The sequence below is a fragment of the Neoarius graeffei genome, chromosome 1 (genome assembly GCF_027579695.1).
Source record: "Neoarius graeffei isolate fNeoGra1 chromosome 1, fNeoGra1.pri, whole genome shotgun sequence".
Taxonomy (NCBI): Eukaryota; Metazoa; Chordata; class Actinopteri; order Siluriformes; family Ariidae; genus Neoarius; species Neoarius graeffei.
In genome coordinates this window covers 2,977,279-3,005,041 of record NC_083569.1, presented here as the reverse complement: position 1 = coordinate 3,005,041, position 27,763 = coordinate 2,977,279, and the positions used below count along the sequence as shown (strand labels likewise).

General features: G+C 41.6%; 1 protein-coding gene across 1 annotated transcript in view; it reads left to right on the top strand.

Moving 5' to 3' along the window:
• gpr158b (G protein-coupled receptor 158b) overlaps nt 1-27,763 on the top strand; it is an 80,937-nt gene that overhangs the window by 42,363 nt on the left and 10,811 nt on the right. The window contains exons 4-7 of the mRNA XM_060928116.1: nt 3,541-3,743; nt 5,762-5,830; nt 22,508-22,617; nt 23,243-23,481. Of these exons, the coding sequence (XP_060784099.1) occupies nt 3,541-3,743; nt 5,762-5,830; nt 22,508-22,617; nt 23,243-23,481 (621 nt within the window). The remainder of the gene's footprint in view (nt 1-3,540; nt 3,744-5,761; nt 5,831-22,507; nt 22,618-23,242; nt 23,482-27,763) is intronic.

The window sequence follows — 27,763 nt, the reverse complement described above, 5'->3', positions numbered from 1 at the left end:
AATCTTCCGTATTTAATGAAGCAAATCTGGCAGCCATGTTTGTTTACAGATTGTCACAGTCGCTCGCTAGTGCGGAAGTTTTACATCTCCGACGTGTCTCTTTTCCAGTTTTTCGATGTCCGTCGGTATGTTTTTATGCGTGAAGAATATCTAATGAAGTTTTGGTAGCCTTTCGGGTGCGTCAGCGGGTCTTTCTCTTTCCCAGCGAACACAGAAATGATTGTGCGCATGCACAGCAGAAAAGCTTCTCATTGGATATTCGCATCAGCTCTGACGTGCGACGTCATGCTGTCTTGACAACATGCAATATCGTAACAGTATTGCACGCTCGTTCTCCATTGAGTAGAGTGGCGTAATACATGGAGGATAAGCGATATGCTAACACTATTGCATGCTAACAAACCAAATGAATGAAACCCGCGAGAAGGGAGTAGAACACATGGTTTTATTCCATTGTGTTCTTGAGTGTATTTCCAGCCAAAATGTTAATTTCAGCATGACGTACTGTGGACTTAGTACTGCTCCTCACTCAGCCTGATATCATGCAGGAAATATTCAAGGTCAGAATAACTGAGACACGCCTCTGTTTTGGACAAACTCCGCCCAGCACTTACGTAAGTCTGTAGTGACAGTACGTCTGAGATCTGATCACTGATCGGTCCTCGTGTGGTTTGGTGACTGATGATGACTTTGTGATGGTGCTTAGGTTTCCTGACTCGTTTACTACTTTTGTCCCGCAGTCTGTAATTACGTCATTCGAAAGCATTTGTGAATCTAATTTGTTCCGTTTTTTCAAAAAGGGAAGACACACGTAGTAGTGATGATGATAATATAAGAATACTGTATGAATATTGGAATATCATGTCTAAACAATTACTTCTATATGAACATGTACCACAAAGAGTTGTTTAATGTATGTGTGTGTGGATAAATAAAGACAGTTTTGGTGATTTAAAAAAAAAAAATCACGTACTCTTTTTCTGAGACGGACAAAAAGACGTATTTTTTTTAACCCGCATCTTGCACAAAGTAGATAAAAAACACACACCAACACTGCCACACGGTGAATCCTAGTTGCTATGGGCAACATCGTGCTCACTTTTCTCATCCTCTCACTCACCACACACACACACACACCCCTAAAAATAGGTGATGAGTCACTAATAACACGAGTCTGCACTGTTTATTAATGAAGTGATAGCAGGACAGTAAAAACGCTCAGGGATCGACCCTGAGCCACATTTTATACCATTCAGCTTCTCAATTCCATGCAAATTAGGCATGATGCTGTAAAGGAGTGACAAATCCAAGATGAGTCCTCAGAACAATCCTACGACTTTAGCTCCTACCTGCAATCTATAAAAGTGTTCGAAAAAAGCATCGAAACATTTTATCCTGTTATATACAGCCTCTCGTTAATTGGCTACGGAGATGTTACGAAGAAAAGTAAAGCAGTGTAGGTACGTAGCTAGTACAGTTAGATCACTATGCCGCTAGTACGACGTCTAACATGTAACTTGAGCATCTCGCTTTGATTTAAGTTGCGTTTAACGAGCTATCTTTAGAACTGTTATACAGTTAGGTCCATATATATTTGGACACTGACACAAATTTCGTTTTTTTACCTGTTTACTGAAACATATTCAAGTTATAGTTATATAATGGACGTGGACATAAAGTCCAGACTTTCAGCTTTCATTTGAGGGAATCCACATTAAAATTGGATGAAGGGTTTAGGAGTTTCAGCTCCTTAACATGTGCCACCCTGTTTTTAAAGGGACCAAAAGTAATTGGACAATTGACTCAAAGGCTATTTCATGGGCAGGTGTGGGCAATTCCTTCGTTATGTCATTCTCAATTAAGCAGATAAAAGGCCTGGAGTTGATTTGAGGTGTGGTGCTTGCATTTGGAAGATTTTGCTGTGAAGAAAACATGCGGTCAAAGGAGCTCTCCATGCAGGTGAAACAAGCCATCCTTAAGCTGCGAAAACAGAAAAAAACATCCGAGAAATTGCTACAATATTAGGAGTGGCAAAATCTACAGTTTGGTACATCCTGAGAAAGAAAGAAAAAAAGAAAGAAAGAAAGAAAGAAAGAAAGAAAGAAAGAAAGAACTGGTGAACTCATCAATGCAAAAAGACCTGGACGCCCACAGAAGACCACAGTGGTGGATGATAGCAGAATAATTTCCATGGTGAAGAGAAACCCCTTCACAACAGCCAACCAAATGAACAACACTCTCCAGGAGGTAGGCGTATCAATATCCAAATCTACCATAAAGAGAAAACTGCATGAAAGTAAATACAGAGGGTTCACTGCACGGTGCAAGCCACTCATAAGCCTCAAGAATAAAAAGGCTAGATTGGACTTTGCTAAAAAACATCTAAAAAAGCCAGCACAGTTCTGGAAGAACATTCTTTGGACAGATGAAACCAAGATCAACCTCTACCAGAATGATGGAAAGAAAAAAGTATGGCGAAGGCGTGGTACAGCTCATGATCCAAAGCATACCACATCATCTGTAAAACACGGCGGAGGCAGTGTGATGGCTTGGGCATGCATGGCTGCCAGTGGCACTGGGTCACTAGTGTTTATTGATGATGTGACACAGGACAGAAGCAGCCGGATGAATTCTGAGGTATTCAGAGACATACTGTGTGCTCAAATCCAGCCAAACTGATTGGTCGGCGTTTCATAATACAGATGGACAATGACCCAAAACATAAAGCCAAAGCAACCCAGGAGTTTATTAAAGCAAAGAAGTGGAATATTCTTGAATGGCCAAGTCAGTCACCTGATTTCAACCCAATTGAGCAGCATTTCACTTGTTAAAGACTAAACTTCAGACAGAAAGGCCCACAAACAAGCAGCAACTGAAAACCGCTGCAGTAAAGGCCTGGCAGAGCATTAAAAAGGAGGAAACACAGCGTCTGGTGATGTCCATGAGTTCAAGACTTCAGGCAGTCATTGCCAACAAAGGGTTTTCAACCAAGTATTAGAAATGAGCATTTTATTTACAATTATTTAATTTGTCCAATTACTTTTGAGCCCCTGAAATGAAGGGATTGTGTTTAAAAAATGCTTTAGTTCCTCACATTTTTTATGCAATCATTTTGTTCAACCCACTGAATTAAAGCTGAAAGTCTGAACTTCAACTGCATCTGAATTGTTTTGTTCAAAATTCATTGTGGTAATGTACAGAACCAAAATTAGAAAAATGTTGTCTCTGTCCAAATATTTATGGACCCAACTCTATATAGGTACTCAAGTTTCTCATCTGAAATAAACAAAAAGTGCTGGACAGTCACAGGCCACGCCCACAATCGAGCTGCTATCCTCTGTAGACCGAGTGTTGCTTATGAAGGACCGTCATTGGGTAACATGGTTATAAACACCATTTGTAAATGCTTCGTGAATGTCTGTGTATGTTTTATGACGTGGACTCCAGGTGTCTGTAATGAGCGTTCGTCGCGTGTGTGTTCTCAGAGTTTAATCACAAATCCTATCCAGACGCTAATTCAGAGTTTCTGTGGCATGTCAGAACCGGAGCAGGATCCCGAACCCTCAGACGTGCCGGCTCTCTGTCTGCCGTGTCAGGATGGCTGCGTGTTCTGTCGGGACGACACGCCGTGTCTGGCCCAGGAGGATGGCATCCTCCGTCTCGCCGTCGTCTCGTTCCAGAGCCTGTGTGTGCTCCTCGACTTCATCTGCATGACCGTGGTGTACCGCTTCCGCCGCAGCAAGGTACGAGTTGGATATGCCCTGAGCTAGCATAAGAACTGTCAAGTGACATGTGGTCCATATAGTCGACGTAAAGTCCGTGTGTTTGTGTAAAAGGCGCTCACAGATGATGAACAGCGTCTAGAAAACGTGAGCATCTAATGAGTAACTTGTATCATGGATGTTGATTGTATTTGTTTATAATGACATACTAGTGCATCTCAAAAAATTAGAATATTGTGAAAAAGTTCAATATTTTCCATCAGTTATTTAAGAAAATGAAAATGTTATATATTATAGACTCATTACACATAAACTAAAATGTTTTAAGCATTTTTCTATTTTAATTTTAATCAGTATGGCATACAGTACAAAAACATTTAAAAAACCATCTCAAAATATTAGAATATTTCATTTCGAGTTTGAGTAAAACAGTATGAACACAGTGTATCTCTCGGTCTAGTTCAGTACACACAACCACAATCATGGGGAAGACTGCTGACTTGACTGTTGTCCAGAAGATGATCACTGATGCCCTCCATAAGGAGGGTAAGCCACAAAAGGTCATTGCTGAAAAGGGTGGCTGGAAAAGGTGCACAAGCAACAGGGATGGCCGCAGTCTTGAGAGGATTGTCAAGAAAAGTTGATTCAAGAACTTGGGAGAGCTTCACAAGGAGTGGACTGAGGCTGGTGTCAGTGTATCAAGACCCATCACGAACAGACATCTTCAAGAAAGGGGATACAACTTTCGCATTCCTAATATCAAGCTACTCCTGAGCCAGAGACAATGTCAGAAGTGTCTTATCTGGGCTAAGGAGAGAAAGAAATGGACTGTTGCTCAGTGGTCCAAAGTCCTCTTTTCAGATGAAAGTACATTTTGCATTTAATTTGGAAATCACGGTTCTCGAGTCTGGAGGAAGAGTGGAGAGGCACAGAATCCAAGGTGTTTGAAGCCCAGTGTGAAGTTTCCACAGTCTGTGATGATTTGGGGTACCATGTCATCTGCTGGTGTTGGTCCACTGTATTTTATCAAGTCCAAAGTCAACACAGCCATCTACCAGGAGATTTTAGAGCACTTCATGCTTCCATCTGCTGACGAGCTTTTTGGAGATGCTGATTTCCTTTTCCAGCAGGACTTAGCACCTACCCACAGTGCCAAAACTACTACCAAATGGTTTGCTGACCATGATATTACTGTGTTTGATTGGCCAGCCAACTTGCCTGACCTGAACCCCGTAGAGAATCTATGGGGTATTGTCAAGAGGAAGATGAGAAACACCCGACCCAAAAATACAGATAGGCTGAAGGCCGCTATCAAAGCAACCTGGGCTTCAATAACACCTCAGCAGTGCCACAGACTGATCACCTCCATGCCACACCGCATTGATACAGTAATTCATGGTAAAGGAGCCCCAACCAAGTATTGAGTGTATAAATGAATATACTTTTCAGAAGTTGGACATTTCTGTATTGTAAATCCTTTTTTTGATTGATCTTAGGGAATATTCTAATAATTTGAGATACTGGATTTCTGATTTTCATGAGCTATAAGCCATAATCATCAAAATTAAAACAAAAAAGACTTTAAATATTTCACTTTACATGTAATGAATATAGAATATATGAAAGTTTACCTTTTTTGAATTAAATTATGAAAAAAAGGAACTTTTTCATGGTATTCTAATTTTTTGAGATGCACTAGTACATTACATGCATGAAGCTTCTCTTCACACCACGCCCTCACTCATGGACTCAAGCATGACATTACTCTGATCTATAACCAGATACAGTGAGAAAGTGATGGATGTACACTTTATAACCCTGCTATGACGTATAATGCCACTACAATGACATCTGTTTGCAAATAAGATGGCCTACGCCAGGCTGTTCACACAATCCCGTACTTTATTTTATAAACCTGTTGTGTAATGAGGTCTTTATGAGATGCCATAAGAAGTATTATTCCTTTTGAGAAATAAATAAATGATGGAATTAGTTACTGAAGAATTGACTTTTTATATCATGTTCTTTCTCCATTTCAGAGAATCAAAGCGTCTGGGTTTATTCTTCTCGAGGCCATCCTGTCCGGTGCCATGCTCCTCTACCTTCCTGTAAGTTCAAACTTCTACTTTCACAACATTCAAGAGGTTTTCAAGTTGAAGCAGAAATCAATTTAAGCTCAACCAACCAATCCTGTGTTTCCTTTGTGTTTGTGTCAACAAAGTTCAGCGTATAACACAGGATTCCACTTTAACCAGCTTAGCCCACTAAATGGTTAGTCATTGAACATTAGGACTGGTAATGTAATCATTCGTGGCCGTGATTTTCGGCAGTGTAATGTTTATACCAATAGCTTGTGTCAGCTTGAGTGAATTATCCAAGTGAACAGACTGTTTCATCCAGTCCCACAATATAATGAGCTGGAGGCCACATATTACATTTGACGTTTCACAACATATTAAATTGTGGGCTCAAGTTACACACAATTTACAACCCTGATTCCAAAAAAGTTGGGACAAAGTACAAATTGTAAATAAAAACGGAATGCAATAATTTACAAATCTCAAAAACTGATATTGTATTCACAATAGAACATAGACAACATATCAAATGTCAAAAGTGAGACATTTTGAAATTTCATGCCAAATATCGGCTCGTGAAATTTCATGACAGCAACACATCTCAAAAAAGTTGGGACAGGGGCAATAAGAGGCTGGAAAAGTTAAAGGTGCAAAAAAGGAACAGCTGGAGGACCAAATTGCAACTCATTAGGTCAATTGGCAATAGGTCATTAACATGACTGGGTATAAAAAGAGCATCTTGGAGTGGCAGCGGCTCTCAGAAGTAAAGATGGGAAGAGGATCACCAATCCCCCTAATTCTGCGCCGACAAATAGTGGAGCAATATCAGAAAGGAGTTCGACAGTGTAAAATTGCAAAGAGTTTGAACATATCATCTACAGTGCATAATATCATCAAAAGATTCAGAGAATCTGGAAGAATCTCTGTGCGTAAGGGTCAAGGCCGGAAAACCATACCGGGTGCCCGTGATCTTCGGGCCCTTAGACGGCACTGCATCACATACAGGCATGCTTCTGTATTGGAAATCACAAAATGGGCTCAGGAATATTTCCAGAGAACATTATCTGTGAACACAATTCACCGTGCCATCCGCCGTCGCCAGCTAAAACTCTATAGTTCAAAGAAGAAGCCGTATCTAAACACGATCCAGAAGCGCAGATGTGTAATCATTCAAACTCACTTTTTTTTGGCAGTGCAATCATTCAAACTTACTTTTTTTGGCAGTGTAATCATTCAAACTCACTTTTTTTTTGGCAGTGTAATCATTCAAACTCACTTTTTTTTGGCAGTGTAATCATTCAAACTCGTTTTTTTAGCAATGTATTCATTCAAACTCACATTTTTTAGCAGTGTATTCATTCAAACCCACGTTTTTTGGCAGTGTAATCATTCAAACTCACGTTTTTTAACAGTGTAATCATTCAAACTCATGTTTTTGGCAGTGTAATCATTCAAACTCATGTTTTTGGCAGTGTAATCATTCAAACTCACTTTTTTTGGCAGTGTAATCATTCAAACTCACTTTTTTTTGGCAGTGTAATCATTCAAACTCACGTTTTTGGCAGTGTAATCATTCAAACTCACTTTTTTTTGGCAGTGTAATCATTCAAACTCGTTTTTTTAGCAATGTATTCATTCAAACTCACATTTTTTAGCAGTGTATTCATTCAAGCCCACGTTTTTTGGCAGTGTAATCATTCAAACTCACGTTTTTTGACAGTGTAATCATTCAAACTCAGGTTTTTTGCAGTGTATTCATTCAAACTCACATGTTTTTGGCAATCATTCATAGCCACGTTTTTTGGCAGCATAATCATTCATACTCACTTTTTTTAGCAAGGTAATCATTCAAACTCACATTTTTTTGGCAGTGTAATCATTCAAATTCATGTTTTTGGCAATGTATTCATTCAAACTCACGTTTTTTGGCAATTTAAACCCACATGTTTTGGCAGTGTAATCATTCAAACTCACTTTTATTTTTAGCAGTGAATTGCTAAAAAACCGTGAGTTTGAATGATTACAGTGCTGAAAAATGTGAGTTTGAATGATTACATTGCTAAAAAATGTGGGTTTGATTGATTACATTGCTAAAAAAAGGGTGGCACGGTGGTGTAGTGGTTAGCGCTGTCGCCTCACAGCAAGAAGGTCCTGGGTTCAAGCCCAGCGGCCGGCGAGGGCCTTTCTGTGCAGAGTTTGCATGTTCTCCCCGTGTCCGCGTGGGTTTCCTCCGGGTGCTCCAGTTTCCCCCACAGTCCAAAGACATGCAGGTTAGGTTAACTGGTGACTCTAAATTGAGCGTAGGTGTGAATGTGAGTGTGAATGGTTGTCTGTGTCTATGTGTCAGCCCTGTGATGACCTGGCGACTTGTCCAGGGTGTACCCTGCCTTTCGCCCGTAGTCAGCTGGGATAGGCTCCAGCTTGCCTGCGACCCTGTAGAACAGGATAAAGCGGCTACAGATAATGAGATGAGATGAGACATTGCTAAAAAAATGTGGGTTTGAATGATTACCCTGCCAAAAACATGAGTTTGAATGATTACACTGCTAAAAAATGTGAGTTTGAATGATTACATTGCTAAAAAACCATGAGTTTGAATGATTACATTGCTAAAAAAAAATGTGGGTTTGAATGATTACACTGCCAAAAACATGAGTTTGAATGATTACACTGCCAAAAAAAGTGAGTTTGAATGATTACACTGCCAAAAAAGGTAAGTTTGAATGATTACACTGCCAAAAAAGGTAAGTTTGAATGATTACACTGCCAAAAACATGAGTTTGAATGATTACACTGCCAAAAAACGTGAGTTTGAATGATTACATTGCCAAAACACGTGGGTTTAAATTAATACACTGCCAAAAAAACATGCGTTTGGATGATTACACTGCCACAAAAGTGAGTTTGAATGATTAATCACTTTTGTTATTTTATTGTAAATAAACTTACTACATTGCCAAAGTTGAGGCCGTGAATATTGGCAATGCAATAATCATTAAAATAATTATTACAGGAGGACAGAGGACAGGAAGGAGCAGTAGCCTAGCCTAACAATAAGCAATACCGGACAATGTGCAATATAATGTGCAATATAAAGTGCAATATCTCTCCTGCTGCCCCCCCTTTTCCCTTTTTTCCCTCCCCTCCTCTCTCTCCCCTCTTCCTTTCTTCCCCATATCTTATTCTTTTTATATTTGTATATGTAAATACTTAATTTATTTTAATTTATCTAGAAGTTTTTTCTCTATTTCTTTTCTCTGTTTATCTGTAATGATGCTGATTTCCCTGAGGGAACCCTCCCAAAGGGATCAATAAAGTTTTATCTAATCTAATCTAATCTAATCTAATCTAATCTAATCTAATCTAATCTATTACATTATAAATATGTAATAATTCATGGCCATGGCTTTGGAAATGTAATAATGCATAGACGTAACCTACATAGTTCATGGTATCAGAAACTTAACTAATGGCTGCAATATTTTAACTAATGGCCACGCCTTATTAAAAAATATCCACCATAGCATCTCAGTGGCTTTGTTTAGTAACATTGATTATCTATCTGATTCCAAAATACAAACTTTAACAGAATGTGTGTGTGCAAATGTAGACTTTGAGATTTTCAGAAGCCTAATCTTACTCACGGGTTACATAACAGTGTTCTTTTTCTTCTCCTCAGTCGTTAAAATGCACCACAGCTTTCTGCTCCTCTTCTCCACGGAGAAGCTTTAACTCTCTCCATCTGCTCCCATCAGACAGAGAGACAGAGGAAGACAGAACGTTCATGCATTAGACATTCACATGTCCTGATTTTTCTGAGTGACAGGTGTCTCTGAGCTAAAAAAGGGTGGGATTTTAGTTGTCAGACCACAAATAAACACTAACATCACCACTAGTGTTTCCTTTTTCAGCGTAGCTTAATGTAGGTCTTAGCATGGAATGCTAGCTTTAATTACATATCATATATACAGGATATTAGTCCAGCAAGTTCATCATTAAGGTCACGTTATCCAGCTAAATAGCTAGATTATTGAACGTCTGTCAAATTTACTAGCAAGATGCTCCAGAACAAGCGAGCAAAGCTACTAGCAAGCTAGCTAATGTTTGATAAACTGTCACATTCTGTGATTAAAACAAGGAATCTAGTTCACTAGCTAAAGGTAGAAATACTATTATGTTACGTCATTAAACCAGGGTTAAAATATGGTCTCAAGCTTAAGGTAAAATATTGCAGCGATGTGATCGGTGAACTAGTTTGCGATTGGCTGATCGAGTTTAGCATAGCATGGCCCCGCCCATTTTGATCCATTTTGGAAATTCCTCACATTCCTTTTCCAAGTCGAACTTTAGTAAAGCTCCAGAGCATTAAACATGACCGGTTATGGAAGGATTAACAGAGCATTGTTGAACTCTGAAACATTCTGACTGGCCACTTTAACGGGAACACTGCCCATTAACTAAATTAGTTCATTAACACGTATCATTATTAACGACAGCCCTTGACCAGGTGCGCAGGCGTTCCTAATAAGATGGCCAGTCCGTGTAAAGTCATGCAGTTTCTAGCTCAGGACTGAGAGACACGAGGATATGCACAAAATCTATAATACACTTGGTTGTGTTGTGTGTGTGTGTGTGTGTGTGAGATTTTCACGAAGCCCCTGTACTCCGCTGTGGATTCTCCACATGCATTTTTAACCCGTCCATCAAGCTGTAAGGCAGTGGGTGTAAAAATAAATCCTCTGAATAATTAACCTAGTGAGGAGAAAAGGCCACTTCTTTTCCTCTGATCTGACGATACGAAATGCAAAGCTTCTCGGGAGATTCTCGGGAGGAATCAACCTCAGCAAGTCGCAAAACTTTAAAGTGAGAAGTGAACGGTTAAAGCAAAAGCACATGCAAATAGGAATCGCTGGAAAATTAGCAACAGGCGCAAAGATAACACTAACACGCACCATACAGTATCGTAATGCATGGTCAAGGGCTGTCGTTAATAATGATACGTGTTAATGAACTAATCCTCTGGGCGGAGGTCACGGTATTTCACCATACGGACCGACCTTAAGCTGGTACATAATATATTAATTTTTTTCTTTACTAAATTCTAACAGAAAACGAGAGCGCCTGAAAGGGGAAACCGAGCCGAGCCGCCATTTTGAATCCTCATTCACGGCTGTAATGCAAATGGCTTCCTCCTCGGTACACAAGTGCACTTCCATGGCAGGAAAAAAAAACTACATTTTGCCGCCTATGTAGTCCCCTATTTATACAAAATTGAGTCATTCAGGATTCAGCCATGTTTTTGCTCGGCGTTAGCAACAGTTACAGGTTTTTAGCTTTCTCCTGAAATGGTTTCTTTTATTTCTTCTTCCTCAGGGGAGTAAAACTCGCTTTCGCTGTGAACACTGTCGTTATCGCTATCCATGCTGTAAAATTAATGCTATTCTCCTGAGAAATGCGAAAATAAATGTCGACAAAAATTGCTACTATATTTGTTGTTGTGAACGAGCGAGTCGCCAGAGGTCCATAACCGGGGTCCGTACCATAGGATACAGACCTGCTCGCCAGCCAATCAGAGCGCAGGATTTGGACCGCGAAAAAAATAAAATATTTTATCGTAACTAGTACATACAGTATTTGTTGTTTAAGTCGGATATCTTTTACCGAGCAGATATTCTTTGTTAATTAGAACATATCTTTGGTTTAACTAGTGTATATTTCTTAACTAGTATGTTTTTTTTGTTTTGTTTAACATATTGTTTTATATAACTAGCATTCCCTCCTCCCCGGCCACTTTAATAGGAACTTCTTGTTGATTCTAAGATCCCTGTTCTTGGCTGCAGGAGTGGAACCCAGTGTGTTTTTCTGTTCTGCTGTTGCATGCTGAGATGCTTTTCTGCTCACCACAGTTGTAAAGAGTGATTATATGAGTTACTATATCCTTCCAATCTGTCCATTTCCCTCTGACCCTCTCTTATCAACAAGGCGTTTGTTTTTTCCCACCCACAGAACTGTCGCTCACTCCATCAATGTGTTTTTGTTTTCCGCACCATTCTGTGTAGACTGTAGTGTGTGAAAACCCCAGGAAGAGATCAGCAGTTTCTGAAATACTCAAACCAAAAATACTCATCTGGCTCAAACCAACGCCCACGCCACAGTGAAAGAAAGAAAGTCACACTTCACTGTGAGATCACAATTTTTCCCGTTCTGATGTTTGAACATTGTGAACATTAACCGAAGCTCGTGATTTGTATCTGCGTGATTTGATGCATCGTGCTGCTGTCGAGGGATCAGGCTTGTAGTACTTGAGTCCAAGACTCGGACTCATAAATTGGAGACGAGGACTCAGATTTTTTCTTTATTTTTTTGTAACATGCCATAATAATTTGGCATAAGATATTTATATCTACATTAATTTTTGTACTAATTTCATGCAAGAGTGTCACACCTGCACGCCTTGGCTCGTCCATCAGAAAGACTCTCGGGCGCGCTCCGGACAGCACATGCGCCAAGCAGACTCTCGCGTGCGTGCCATAAATGGTTTCACGTAAAGGCAGCAACAGCTGCCGTCAAATGGTGCGGTTGGAGGAGTCTTGCTCTCGGACTCGACTCAGAATTTTCTTTAATGACCCGGACTTGAACACCGGGGACTCGAGACTGGACTCGGACTCCAGGTTCAGTGACTCGACTACAACACTGCAAGGGATTGGCTGATTAGAGAACTGCAGAAAGCAAAAGTAGGAAGTGCATGGGTGTTCCTAATAAAGTGGCCAGTGAGTGTATATGATTTTGTTTCACTCGCATATATTTTTTCCAACTGCCATATAATCTTTTGGTTTCACTAGCACATACACTTTGGTAGAACTCGCTGTGTTTTGTTTGTCTTTTGTTTCATTAGAACTTCATTGCTCATACGGTAAGATGGAATTACACCGTTTTCTATACATTATTGTTTGAAATCAGCCATTTGGGTAAAAAAAAAAGATGCAGGATAAAAAGCAGGGGTTTGCGTAATTCTGGGTAGTTGTGATTAGAAGGGAATGAGTTTCTCTTGTCATTATCGTTTGTGACTCTGAGCGTAATGAGAGTGGAAAAGCCACGGCGTTTTCTCGGATAATTGCCTTTTTGTTTTTGTTAGAAGTCGCAGTGTGATTTACTCTGAACGCAGCGTCCTGCAGGGCGCACATTCAGTCAGCGGGTTGGGGATTAGATAGATGTATCGGCAGCACAGATGTGTCTGTATTCAGCATCCATTATGTTAAAGAAGTTTTCCCTCAATTTAGCAACAACAAAAAAAGTAAGTTAGTGTTAGGTTTTGATCTGTCTGTAGCAAAGGAGGTCAAATTGACAAAGTATGATCTGGAGATGTCGATCTCTACCTACCTCATGGATCTGGGAGCAAAACACTCACTCACTCACTGACACAGCTGTTCAGAGATGTTTCTCAGCATGTTGTCGGACAAACACGAGTATATATTCTCATTCAAGAGTGTGTTGTAGCTATGGGATTAGATGATGCTGATGATGCGATTCATGAAGCTAAGGATGACAGGGTAACAGAAATGGGTGATGAAGCATTACACCCACCCACCCTCTGGAAGACATCAGTTCCCAAAAAGAATCGGCCCAGTGAGCTGAATGACTTCCGACCGGTGGCACTCACTTCACATCTGATGAAGACGTTGGAGCGGCTCTTCCTCAGCCTCCTTAGACCCCAGGTACAACATGCCCAGGACTGTCTGCAGTTTGCATACCGGGCAGGTGTTGGTGTGGAAGATGCCATCCTCTACCTGCTACACCGAGCCCACTCACACCTGGATAAGGGAAATGGCACAGTGAGGATCCTCTTCTTAGACTTCTCGAGTGCCTTCAACACCATCCAGCCCCTATTGCTTCAGGACAAACTGAACAGGATGCGAGTGGACCCCTGCCTGGTCACCTGGATCTCCAGCTACCTCACCGACAGGCCGCAGTACGTCAGGCTGAAGGACATCACGTCTGACACTGTGATTAGCAGCACTGGAGCACCCCAGGGCACGGTGCTGGCCCCTCTTCTCTTCACCCTGTACACCGTGGACTTCTGCTACAACTCGGAGCTGTGTCACATTCAGAAGTTTGCCGATGACACAGCCATCATTGGGTGTATCAGTGATGACAGAGAGGAGGAGTATAGGAGCCTGTTGAGGGACTTTGCTGTGTGGTGCAACAGGAACCATCTGCAGCTCAACACCTCGAAGACCAAGGAGCTGGTCATTGACTTTGGGAGGTCCAGACCAAGGTCACGACCAGTTCTGATCGAGGGAGTCGAGGTGGAGGCTGTGGATTCCTACAAGTACCTCGGGCTGTGGCTGGACAGCAAGCTGGACTGGACTTGCAACACCAAACACTTGTACAGGAAGGGACAGAGCAGGCTATACTTCCTTAGGAGGCTGCGGTCCTTTAACATCTGCAGGAAACTCCTGTGGATGTTCTATCAGTACGTGGTTGCCAGTGTCCTGTTTTACACCGTGGTGTGCTGGGGGGGCAGCACATCCAAGAAGGACACATCCAGGCTGGACGGCTCTGTGGTCGGCATGAAGCTGGACTCTCTGGTGACGGTGGCAGAGAAGAGGTCTATGGACAAATTATTGAACATCATGGATGATGCCAGTCACCTTCTGCACACCATCATCAGCAACCAGAGGAGCCTGTTCAGTGACAGAATGCTCCTTCCCAAGTGCAGGACGAACAGACTCAAAAACTCCTTTGTCCCTCATGCCATCAGACTGTACAACTCCTCTCTGGAGGGGAGGAGGGGTAACAGGAGGACAGAGGACGGGAAGGAGCAGTAGCCTAGCCTAACAATAAGCAATACCAGACAATGTGCAATATAAAGTGCAATACCTCTCCTGCCGCCCCCCCTTTTTTCCCTCCTCCCCCCTCCCCCTTCCTCTCTTCCCCATATCTTATTCTTTTTATATTTGTATATGTAAATACTTAATTTATTGTAATTATTCTAGAAGTTTTCCTCTATTTCTTTTCTCTGTTTATCTATAATGATGCTGCTGGAATCTTAATTTCCCTGAGGGAACCCGCCCAAAGGGATCAATAAAATTTTATCTAATCTAATCTAATCTAATCTAATCTAATCTAATCTAATCTAATCGCTCATAGTTGCCGTAACAAAAGGGTTTTTTGCATTGTGGGGATGTTAGCCCCATGCCCAACCCCCAACCTGGAGGACCAGGGGATCGCTCTTTGTCTGGATCCTACCCTTCAACCTGTTCGGCATGAGTGGCTCTACCAGGAGTCTAAGACTCCAGCCGACATAGCTATTGGGGTCATAAGGACACACAAACTGCCCCACTACGGTAAGGTGGCAATCCCTTCAGAGCAGCTTTTCACAACAGCTGCCTGAGGAAGATATGCCACATCTTCTGACCCCAGAATATATCAAATGAAGACCTGTACAAGAAGACTGGGTGCAACAATATTGTGCTGGAGATCAAGCGTCGACGGCTGAAATGGCGTGGACGTGTGCTGAGAACGGAACGAGAACGTATACCAAGAATAGCGCTGCATTGGACCCCGGTGGCCACAAGCAACCTGGCGTAGAACGGCCCAGGCTGAGCTCCAAGAGATGGGCCTGACATGGGGTGAAGCTCAAAGGGTAGCAAAAGACGGCACAGAATGGCGTTGACGTGTCGCAGCCTTATTTTCCACTCGGAAAGAAGAGGATAAGTAAGTTTGACTCCACTACTGTATGAAAGAAGCGAGACATTATGTACCATTACATCACCTGTAATTTGTAAATGTTTTTATTTTATTAGAACAGGGACAGCGCACAATAAAACATTAACCTTGTATAAAACAAGGACAGATGCACTGCACCAATTTTTAGCACGTTGCTGTTTTCCGCCCGTAGTCCCTGGGCAGGTACCGTAGGTGGAGCATACAGTGAATTAAAATCAGTAACACAATTCATAAAGTTGTGCAAAATTGCAGTGATAAAATCAACACGCACATTCCCACATCCTAGAAACAATTTGCCCCCCCCCAACTTTTATAAATATGCCCCTCCCATCACACAAATGTTTACAAGTTTGCTGTGACAGCATCCAGCGTTTTGTGTGACATGAAAATGAAAAGTCCACACATGTAATCGACTCTGTTGGAAGGCTGTTCCATTGATTTGGGGCAACAAAAGAAAAAGACAGAGTTACCAAATGAAGTCCTGTGTTTATGGATACTGCGCACTCTCCCCTGGGAACCGACCCCGTGGCTCGTGTTGTTTTGTCTGAGCCAAGTGTAACAAATATTTTCAAAAGAGGCGCAGGAACATCTATATAATAAATGGAAAAGTTTGTTTGTTCGTTTGTCTTAAGCTAACGTTGCCATTTCTCGATGGATTTTCACCAAATTTGGCAAGTAGGTACAGGAGATAGCCACAATTTGACAGAACTCAGAAATTCCATATTTGGGCCCCTGGGTGCTGGATGTTTGGATTTTTGTTTGTCTTGGGTTGACATCACCATTTCTCGACGGATCTTCACCAAATTTGACATGGAAGTCTGGGGACAACCCAGAATTTTGCAAAACCCGGGTAACCTGCTAGTTATGAATACATTTCAAAAGTAGGCATGTGTGCATTATCAAATTTTCAAAATTTTAAATATTGTATTTGGGGAGTATATGACAGTGGTGCATTAACATGTTTGTTTGTTTTTGTCATGGATCTTAAAGGCGGTTTTATATAATGAGCCAAGTGGTCTTAAAGGTAGACTGCCGTTCAGATTTTTCAAGTGTGGGTCATAAAAAGAAATTTTTGTTTGGTGGACCGAAAGCTACTGAATTCAAATCACAGACTTCCAATTTTATTTATTTATTTATTTATTTTCATAGAACAATTAATGAATTTATCTCCACATGGCTCTAAATTCTCCGCTATTTTTTCCTGCTTCACCATGACGCAATACAAGATACTACGTCACGCATCACGTGGTGGGCTTTCCCCGTTCATGCAAAGCATTGTGGAATACAAATTTGAAACAGGAGAGAAAAATGGAGGACGTGAGCGTGCGAATGAAACGTGAAAGACCGACTACAGTAACGGGAAGAAAAGACGTTATGTTATATACGAAGGAAAGGAAACGCAGGACCAAACTAATAAATATCGGCGCTCAGCGAGCACCTCGGTGTGATCAGCTGTTCATTTAGCGACAGAACAAAGGTAAACCTGCGCATGCGCGCACACACGGACTTCCTGTCTGCGTGATTTCATGGACATTATTTGCTTTAATCCCGTCAAATTAAATAACTTCCCAGCCGCAGAACGGCCTGATATTTTGTGAGATATTACAGAAATAAACAGATATCACAGTCACGACATTTGAGGGGGAACTAAATTTAATCGAGTTTATGAAATCAGAAGGCCGACTAGCTTTAAGGTTGTTGTACCGTACATGCCTGAGACCAACCTGTCATGCAATACGAAAGATGTGGAAGAATCATTGCATTTAAATATGTACGTGATGCTTCAACAGTAAGAGAGTTTCTTACGTATCAAAAGTGTGTGAGGTTAAATTTCAGTGCGTTACCCGTCAGGATCATCAGGACTTATGAGAAGAAGAAAGACATTACCGGTTCAACATGACCTTCATGAAGCAGAAAGCAGAATGTGTGAGCGAAGAGAAATCTCAAGGATTTAACGAACCAAAACAAGGAGCAACCAGAACATCCTGTTCCAGTTCCAGGCATGCCAGACAAATATTTTTATCAGTTAGGAAATCCGCAATGGGTGCGACACAGAAAATGTTCATCATATCAGTCAGTCACTTTTACACATGCACAAGCCTGGACAGGTTACGCTGCGTAGAGGAAATAACCAGCATCCAATCATTCCGTTGCTGTTACTAGCCTGCAGTGTGTTACATGGGCTTTAGTATGATTTGGTGTTTTGTTTTATTAGCACAGTTTTGGCTTTATTAGCATAACCGTAAATAGTGTGATTTAATATACTAGCATAAAGAATTCAAACTTCAACTGCATTACCAGTGTTTTACTTCAGCTTACAATCATTTGCTTTACGATAGCGTGGTGTTTTTGCTCCCCCCCCCCCCCAGTACAGTATTAGCATATTGACTTTAGCTTTACTAGCGTACAATATTTTTCTTTACAATGTTTGGTTTGACAATTGCACGTTTGCTTTATTAGCACACAAACTCCATTTTAATTAGCATGATCCTTTTTATCTATTAGCCAACAGTCATTTTATTCAGTCAGAGGACACTTTAACTGTACCAGCAGTGTTGCGCTGCATTAGCTTACCTATCATACAGTCTTCCGCTTCATTATGATATGGTCAGTGCCAGTGGCGGCTGGTAGTCTTTCAAACAGGGGAGGCTGGTCGGTTATGATATTTCCAGATTTTAAAAGAAAAAAGAAAAAACACATCAGTTTTGCCCATACTCTTGCCTCTGATCTGGCTGATTGTTGGCAGCGTCACAAACTGTGAAATAACAGGTTCTTTTGGCCCATTAGCCTACTGTCCAATATACATGATGGTGGTGTTGGGGGGGGTATATTTTAACATTTTATATTTTAAAATTGTGGCATGTTGTTTAAAAATTGATCATTACTGAAAGCAGCTCTTTGTCAGGAACCTCAGCAGTAACAGCAGAGTGTTCTGGAATAGGCACAAGCACTGACCTTGGGGAGCCAAACATAGAGCTGGGTGCCACACATTTCATTCAATGACACTTTCCCTATATTTTACTTATTTTGACTGAGAAATGTTTTATTGACAATTTTGATAACCCTTCACTTTTAATCCAGGTCTGTAGTGTGAAATGTTCTCGGCTGTGTTTTTGTTTAAAAATGTTTTCCAAATTGTAGCTGTGTTTAATTCATATCCAGAGAAATATATATTCCAATATAATATACTCAGCATAAACATTTTAAATAGATTCTATATTTTTGGTCCATCCATGACATATTACTACAGTAGCCTATTTACTGTTGTTGATGTGGGTCACTTGCTGTTAGCCAATTCACTTTCTCGTACCAGGAGAGCTGAAAGGAACGAGTATTATTCCCTACCTTTTTCACCAAGTCAATTTGAGGCGTTGGTCTACCCTGCTCTTTAATTTTAATTTTTTCCTCGAAAGGAAGACTGGCAAATGGCTTCGCCAAAATTAAATCAGCAATGCTTGGCATCCGTGCGCAGCTTTCTTGCTAGCTGACTAGCCCTCTCAAGGTCAAGTTCAGTCACTCAAATAAACGACATTTCTGGAACTAAGATAGCAAACTTGACAACACTATATTTACACTTTATTTACAATGAAAATATATACAAACTAAAAAAGCTGGTAGAAACCGTATGTAATGAATGAAATCGAAATGTAAGCTGATCTCTTACAGTACACCACAGCACTTGCGAATCCGCATGGGACTGAACTGAAATTCACCGCTGCCTGTCTATATTTGAAACGAGCTGTCAATCAAAGAAAATATCCAGACGCTTTCACCAGTCACCAGTCTCCTCGCGGAAACTGCCATGTCCTTCCCACTGTGAGGCTCGGAGTCCGTGGGCGGGCGTTTTCGCAGTATTTGTCCAATAATCGTCTTGCATTTTGAGATTGAAAAGCGCATAGCTCCCAAATGCCATTGAAGTCCACTGAGGCTGGGCTGCATCGCGCTGTCACGAGGGGGAAAAACTCACGCACGCATTAGGCGAACTGGGGAAAGTTATAACGGAATGATTTCACACTGTAGTTGGGTTGAGCACATATATTTCTATGATTCTGGATCTGAAATAGCAATGTTATAAGGTCGGCTATAACATAAGCCTAGCGCAATTCATCCTACACGATGTTCGTCATTTTTAGAGGAGGCTGAGCCTCCCTCGTTGTCTTAGAGCAATCGCCCGTGGTCAGTGCTTGAAAAAAAATCTCCCAGTCTTACTTGCCCAATGGGCGAGCAGCACCCAAAACATACTCGCCCGCAAAACAATTCCACTTGCCCAGAGCTTTATTTTATTTTGGAGAGGACAGAATGCAGTTGATTTTTTTTAATAGGTGAAGAAGCATAATTATGATAAATCCACAAAACCATAACACCAATATATGCACAAACATTCAGAAAGAAAAGTTCTAGTAGCAGAGGAATGAATAATTGAGGGTATATTAAGCAGTGGAGAGTTTTAAATGAGTATAATAATGCTGGAGCTTTGTTTCTGTTATCAGAGGAACCCAGTCCTGTGCAAAATGTCAGCGTGGAACCAGAGTGTAGAAATGAACCTACGGTTCGAAAGAGTTCTACACGAACAGACTGAACTTTACCCCAGCTGCACGCATGTGAAACGGAAATAAATCGACTACGGCAGGAAAAACTAATTTTGGATAAAACTGTTCCTGTCCGTTACACACTGATCAACCTGTGTGACTCAGTTGTGCCTTTTGAATCGAGAATAAATGAAAAGGGAACTGAACATTAACCGTTTATTGAAATCATTATTACAAGAATGATTATAGTTACTGTATGACTACAGCTACAACTGGAATGTGCTGATTCTGTTAGCGTTTGGAATTATTGTACCATCCACTATTAGATAAAAATTTTTTTAATCGTACAATATTAATTGATTGAAAGTCGAGAGCAAGATATTTTGTTATTTTACAAACAACACTTAAGATATTGTTTTAACAATAATAAGCATCACTGTATAAATGATAGAGTGCAAATAGGTGTGTAACTCAATGTCCTTGGGGTTGCTGAGACATGGAGGGGTGGGAATAAGATCTATCCCACAGTTCAGGTCAGAGCCCTTTGAGAGTAAATGCTTTGGATTTCGCAACATTCTGTTCCTGATGTCAGGAAAAAGTCTTTACATAAAGAAGGTTTTCTTGCTTTTGTAGTTTTTTTTTTAATTGTTCTTCCGTGTCGGGACTCTTCAGGAAAAAGAAGCCATGTTCCAACATGTAGCTAACACTAGGCCACAAATCTGCACCGTCACTCCAGTCGTTTCAAGGAATTTTGTATGGATCAGAACCGCTAATAAACTCTAATTTCTGCGTCTATCTATCCTTCACTTCTTTCTGATTAAGATTGTCCAAGTAATCCGGTAGTAGAGCTTTTTTAGCTGGAGTTATCTTCAGACAACAGCAACAGACGCCGGACATCTCCGCTTGGCTTCAGTACGTGAACTGCCAATCAGAAAAAAGAAAGCACAACTTTATTCATCACACACTTGTGAAATTTCCTCTCTGCATTTAATCCATCTGAAGCAGTGAACACACGCATGCACAATGAGCACACACCTACCCAGAGCAGTGGGCAGCTCAAGGGCACCTCAGCCCAAGGCCATCCCATATTAACCTAACCGCATGTCTTTGAACTGTGGGGGAAACCGGAGCACCCAGACACGGGGAGAACATGCAAACTCCACACAGAAAGGCCCTTGCCAGCAGCTGGGTTCGAACCCAGAACCTTCTTGCAACCGTGCTAACCACTACACCACCGTGCTGCCCACGGTGGGTCCCGTATGTGTTTACGATTTTTATGTCACGATTTACAACCAATGGGAGACACCCTTTGTCGGGGGTCCACCAATCACAGGCTCCCGTGCCACAATGGCAGCATGTTGATAAATATTTAGAAAATCAAATTGACATCATTATGAAATAGATGAAACCATCAAAAGCAATAAAATCATTATATACACACTGGTTAGAGGTAAGGAACATTCTTCAGCGATATTGTTTATTATTAACTCCAATTGTGATATAAAAGTTCCAAGTCTGACACCTGCCCGCTTCAACTGCACTGCCGGCACACGATGTCCTTGACCCTCATCGCCCTTAGCCAGTTGGTATAATTACGTCATTATGTGGACCCCTCTGAGCCAAGCTTTTCCAGTACACTTGAACACACGCATACTTCGACGAATTATAACCAAAAACAAGGAAATTTGGATGACTTCTTCAAAATATTCTTTTGTACTTTTATATATTGTCGTGGCGGCACGGTGGTGTAGTGGTTAGCGCCGTCGCCTCACAGCAAGAAGGTCCGGGTTCGAGCCCCGTGGCTGGCGAGGGCCTTTCTGTGTGGAGTTTGCATGTTGTCCGCGTGGGTTTCCTCCGGGTGCTCCGGTTTCCCCCACAGTCCAAAGACATGCAGGTTAGGTTAACTGGTGACTCTAAATTGACCGTAGGTGTGAATGGTTGTCTGTGTCTATGTGTCAGCCCTGTGATGACCTGGCGACTTGTCCAGGGTGTACCCCGCCTTTCGCCCGTAGTCAGCTGGGATAGGCTCCAGCTTGCCTGCGACCCTGTAGAACAGGATAAAGCGGCTACAGATAATGAGATGAGATGAGAGCATACTGACTTTACTAGCATGTGGTGAATATTTTACATTAACTTTCGTAGCGTACGCTTTACTCATGCGAATATCAGTTTTCCTTTATAAGCTGCTTCTTTCGACAGTTTTTTGCGAGTTTGAAAAGAAAGGCACACCAGCTAAAATGCCTTCTAGGTAAACTGGACGGAAAAATGAGTGAATCAGTCATTTGGATGGCATGCGATGTTGTGTTTGTAATATTTACCATATAAGGAGATGCCTACACAGACCCAAAATCAAATCAGCACATTGGGTCTGAATTTCTCATTATTCCGGCAAACAGCAGAAGGTAGGACAGTGAACAGGATGTGTTATGTTTATCACTTCTCTCCTCAGGTGATGATCCTTTACTTTCAGCCAAATGTACTGCACTGCATTCTCCTGAGATGGGTTCGCCTCCTGGGCTTCGCTACGGTGTACGGAACGGTGATCCTCAAGCTCTTCCGGTACGCAACGTTCAAAGTTCTCCCAATATTTAGAGCTCCACAATCGCTGTTCATGATGTGGGCATGGTCTGTGCTCCTGGTGGTAAGGTGGGCTTCGCGGCTGTGATATCAGAGAGGCGAGATACAGGTGCAAGAGTCCAAAAAAAAAAATTTTTTTAAATTGGGATAAACGATGGGTATCTACATGGTATACCATATGGTGATCGGAGGATGGAGAATACCCTCGTTTCTATCTTTTTTTTTAAATGGATTGTTTCCCCACAATTTTTGTTCACCTGTCAACTTTTTTTTTACCAGGCTAGTGTTTAGTTTTACTATCGTATCATCACCATACTATAAGAAATTAGCATACAGACATAAGCTTTACCAGCTTACACAGTGATCCTTTCACTATATTAGCTAACAATCTTAACACACATTATTAGCAGTGCTTTACTTTAGTGTACAACCTTTTGCTTTACTCTGATGGTGTTTTTTTTTTCTTGATTAGCATACACATACAAACTAACATGACCCTTTTGTCACGATCTCTGCTTTTCTGTTGCACAACTTTGAATTGGATTTTCAAAAGGAACCATTTGGTCAAATTTTGGTTACCGTGGTCCACCATTTTCCTCCTGTCCAGGGTGTTAAAGGTGTTCCTGTCGCGTACAGCCCAGCGCATCCCCTACATGACCAGCTGCCGTGTTCTGCGTTTGCTCAGTGCCATATTGCTCATAGTGCTCTGGTTCCTGGTGGCCTGGACCTCAGCTGTGTGTCAGAACCGTGATTCCAATCATGGACTCGTCGAAGACGGCGTGACGCTCGAGGGTCTGCAGTTCACCATGTGCACTCTTGACCGCTGGGATGACATGATGGCTGTTGGTTGGTTCTTAAATATTCTTCTTTGAAATTAATGATCATTTCTTTTTCTGGACTCACTGATTGGTGGTTGTAGAAGACATTTGGATTTAGCACCTCCTACCAGAGGACTAGCCCCCCCCACACTGTAACCCTTACCATAATGTTACCAAACTCTTGTGGATACCAGAGGACTAGCCCCCCCCCCCCCCCCCCCCCACACACACACACACACACACGCACTGTAACCCTTACCGTAATGTTACCAAGCTCTCGTGGATACCAGAGGACTAGCCCCCTGCACTGTAACCCTTACCATAATGTTACCAAGCTCTCGTGGCTACCAAAGGACTAGCCCCCTGCACTGTAACCCTTACCGTAATGTTACCAAGCTCTTGTGGCTACCAGAGGACTAGCCCCCTGCACTGTAACCCTTACTGTAATGTTACCAAACTCTCGTGGCTACCAAAGGACTAGCCCCCTGCACTGTAACCCTTACCGTAATGTTACCAAGCTCTCGTGGCTACCAAAGGACTAGCCCCCTGCACTGTAACCCTTACCGTAATGTTACCAAGCTCTCGTGGATACCAGAGGACTAGCCCCCCACTGTAACCCTAGCTATTATAATTGGCGAGAGGCCCAGGGCTATAGAAACGGGGATCAGCGCCGCACCCATGCGCCTCAAATAGCTGAGTACTACTGGAACAGGAGACTGCCTGGGAAGACCAGATCCTGGCGTGGGAGGGAATTTGACTTTGACTGTTTGTCGCATTGGTGTTGCCACAATTCAGCGCTGCATTGCTTCAGTTACAACTTTAATTTGTATGTATCATTTATGTTTAATGCACAAATATGCAAGCAATATTTCTAACCGTGGTTTCATCTTATCCTGTCAAAAAGACCTCTCGTTAAATGTGTATAGAGGCATCAGGAAGAAACATAAAGCTTGGAAGGAAGTAGGAGAAATTATTGGTGCTTCTGGTGAGTCTACGGAGCTAATACAGTTAGCATGCACGTCTAATCTGCTAACAAAGCGAACACGAAGCATGTTACACAACCACAAGAGACGCCAGAGACGTGTCACTGCTACTGTAAAATACCAGCGTTTGATTTCAGGTCCACTTTAAACACACACTCTGTTGGGTTCAATTCAGGCCAGCAAGCCACGTTCTCTCTCTCCATTAAAGAGAAAAGAGAAAATACCAAAAGAAAACTCCAGACTCTCAGGGCTTATGGAGTCAGCGCTGACAGCAAAGGCGTGGGATTTATAATCTAATCCTTCTGGGGAAGAGAGAGAGAGAGAGAGAGAGAGAGAGTCGGCGAGGCGTGTAAGATGTAGAATGTCAGGAGATAAAGTAGTGTATCTCCTGATGGAAGCACAGCTGCAAGTCAGCATGAAGAACCGGCAAATTGAACATGCGGTTGTCTCAAATGGGTCTGGTGTTAGGGCCGGGAGAGGAAAAAGGACAGACAATTTAACTGATATGGGAGACTTACAGTGTCACATGGTATAAACACAAGCCTTTTCATTTCCCCTGGCTACAGACTTTAAAGGTGCAATAATTAATTTTTTATTTTATATTTTTCTATATACTAAGATATCTGGAAATGGTCATCGCAAGGGTATTATGTGGTTGTTTGGAAGACTATACAGTATATACAAATGTATGACTATGCAAAAGTTTTAGCCTCCTTTTTTTTCCCCATACAAACTGTTACAGATTTCTATTTTATGACTTGTACAGGGAGTGCAGAATTATTAGGCAAGTTGTATTTTTGAGGATTAGTTTTATTATCGAAAAACAACTATGTTCTTGATGAACCCAAAAGACTCATAAATATCAAAGCTGAGTATTTTTGGAAGTTGGAGTAGGGCTTTCTTAGTTTTAGCTATCTTAGGAGGATATCTGTGTGTGCAGGTGACTATAACTGTGCATAATTATTAGGCAACTTAACAAAAAACAAACATATACCCATTTCACTCATTTATTTTCACCAGGGAAACCAATATAACAACTCAACATACACTAATATACATTGCTGGCATTCAAAAAAAAAAACAAATCAGTGACTAATATAGTCGCCTTTCTTTACAAGGACACTCAAAAGCCTGCCATCCATGGATTCGGTCAGTGTTTTGATCTGTTTGCGATCAACATTACGTGCAGCAGCAACCACAGCCTCCCAGACACTGTTCAGAGATGTGTACTGTTTCCCCTCCTTGTAGATCTCACATTTGATGAGGGACCACAGGTTTTCTATGGGGTTCAGATCAGGTGAACAAGGAGGCCACGTCATTAATCTTTCTTCCTTTAGACCCTTTCTGGCCAGCCATGCTGTGGAGTACTTGGATGCGTGTGATGGAGCATTGTCCTGCATGAAAATCATGTTTTTCTTGAAGGATGCTGACTTCTTCCTGTACCACTGCTTGAAGAAGGTGTCTTCCAAAAACTGACAATAGGACTGGGAGTTGAGCTTGATGCCATCCTCAACCCAAAAAGGTCCCACAAGCTCATCTTTGATGATACCAGCCCATACCAGTACCCCACCTCCACCTTGCTGGCGTCTGAGTCGGACTGGAGCTCTCTGCCCTTTGCTGATCCAGCCACGAGCCCATCCATCCGGCCCATCAAGACTCACTCTCATTTCATCTGTCCATAAGACCTTAGAAAAATCAGTCTTGTGATACTTCTTGGCCCAGTCTTGACGTTTCATCTTGTGTGTCTTGTTCAGTGGTGGTCGTTTTTCAGCCTTTGTTACCTTGGCCGTGTCCCTGAGTATTGCACACCTTGTGCTTTTTGACACTCCAGTGATGTTGCAGCTCTGAAATATGGCAAAACTGGTGGCGAGTGGCATCTTGGCAGCTTCACGCTTGACTTTCCTCAGTTCACGGGCAGTTAGTTTGCGCCTTTTTTTTTCAACGTGCTTCTTGCGACCCTGTTGACTATTTTAAATGAAGCGCTTGATTGTTCGATGGTCACGCTTCAAAAGCTGGGCAATTTTAAGAGTGCTCCATCCCTTTGCAATATATGTCACTATTTTTGACTTTTCTGAGTCCGTCAAATCCCTCTTCTGACCCATTTTGCCAAAGGAAAGGAAGTTGCCTAATAATTTTGCACACCTGATATAGGGTGTTGATGTCATTAGACCACACCCCTTTTCATTACAGAGATGCACATCACCTGGTATGCTTAAGTGGTAGGAGGCTTTCAAGCCTATGCAGCTTGGAGTAGGCCAACATGCATAGAGAGGGTAATGTGGTCAACATACTCATTTGCCTAATAATTCTGCACTCCCTGTATAGCATGCTATAGATGCACAATGGTGTAACATAGGGAAAAAAATTAAAAATTCAGGTTTTGATTTTATGTACGGAAATAACTATTAGGCACAATTTTTACAATATCTATATAAATTAGTTGTTTTTACCCATTTTAACCTTGAAATCAGCATTTTAATGATTACCCATAATGCATTGTTTATCGCGCTAAAACAAGCAAAAACGTCATAAGACAGTGGAAATACTACCTTTACCTTCACGTGGCGTCTTTCTCGATCGCACATGCCTAGAAGTGTACCTTCTAGAACATTCCTGGGTGGTCACGGACGGTCACGTAGCCTAGTTCGGTTGTGAAACTCGCTAGGATGGAGTATTTTCGCGAGTTTAGTGGCAAACTTTTGTGCCGCAATTTCTCTATTCTCAAAATTTGTAACCTGAAACCCTACAAGAAATGTTTCATAATGTTTGGGATTTTGAAAAATGCTTCTAGCAAGTTTATTTCGCTGTATTTTTCTGTGAAACTTGGCATAAATCATCCTTAAGTGATGAGCGTGACATTGTTATTTTGGTATGGGTCACGGAGTTAGTTGGAAGCGGGAGAAGTGAGAGTTTCTCAACTACAGCAGCACTTCTCACCATAGATGGCTGGCGTGTTTCACAGCGTTTGGGATTTACTAAATCGACTAAATCTCTAGATCTACTGAAGCTACGAGGATATAAATCACCAGGATTCTAATTTACTGGGTGAGAAGTATTACAGTGGGGCAAAAAAGTATTTAGTCAGCCACCAATTGTGCAAGTTCTCCCACTTAAAAAGATGAGAGAGGCCTGTAATTTTCATCATAGGTACACTTCAACTATGAGAGACAGAATGGGGGGAAAGAATCCAGGAAATCACATTGTAGGATTTGTAATGAATTAATTGGTAAATTCCTCGGTAAAATAAGTATTTGGTCACCTACAAACAAGCAAGATTTCTGGCTCTCACAGACCTGTAACTTCTTCTTTAAGAGGCTCCTCTGTCCT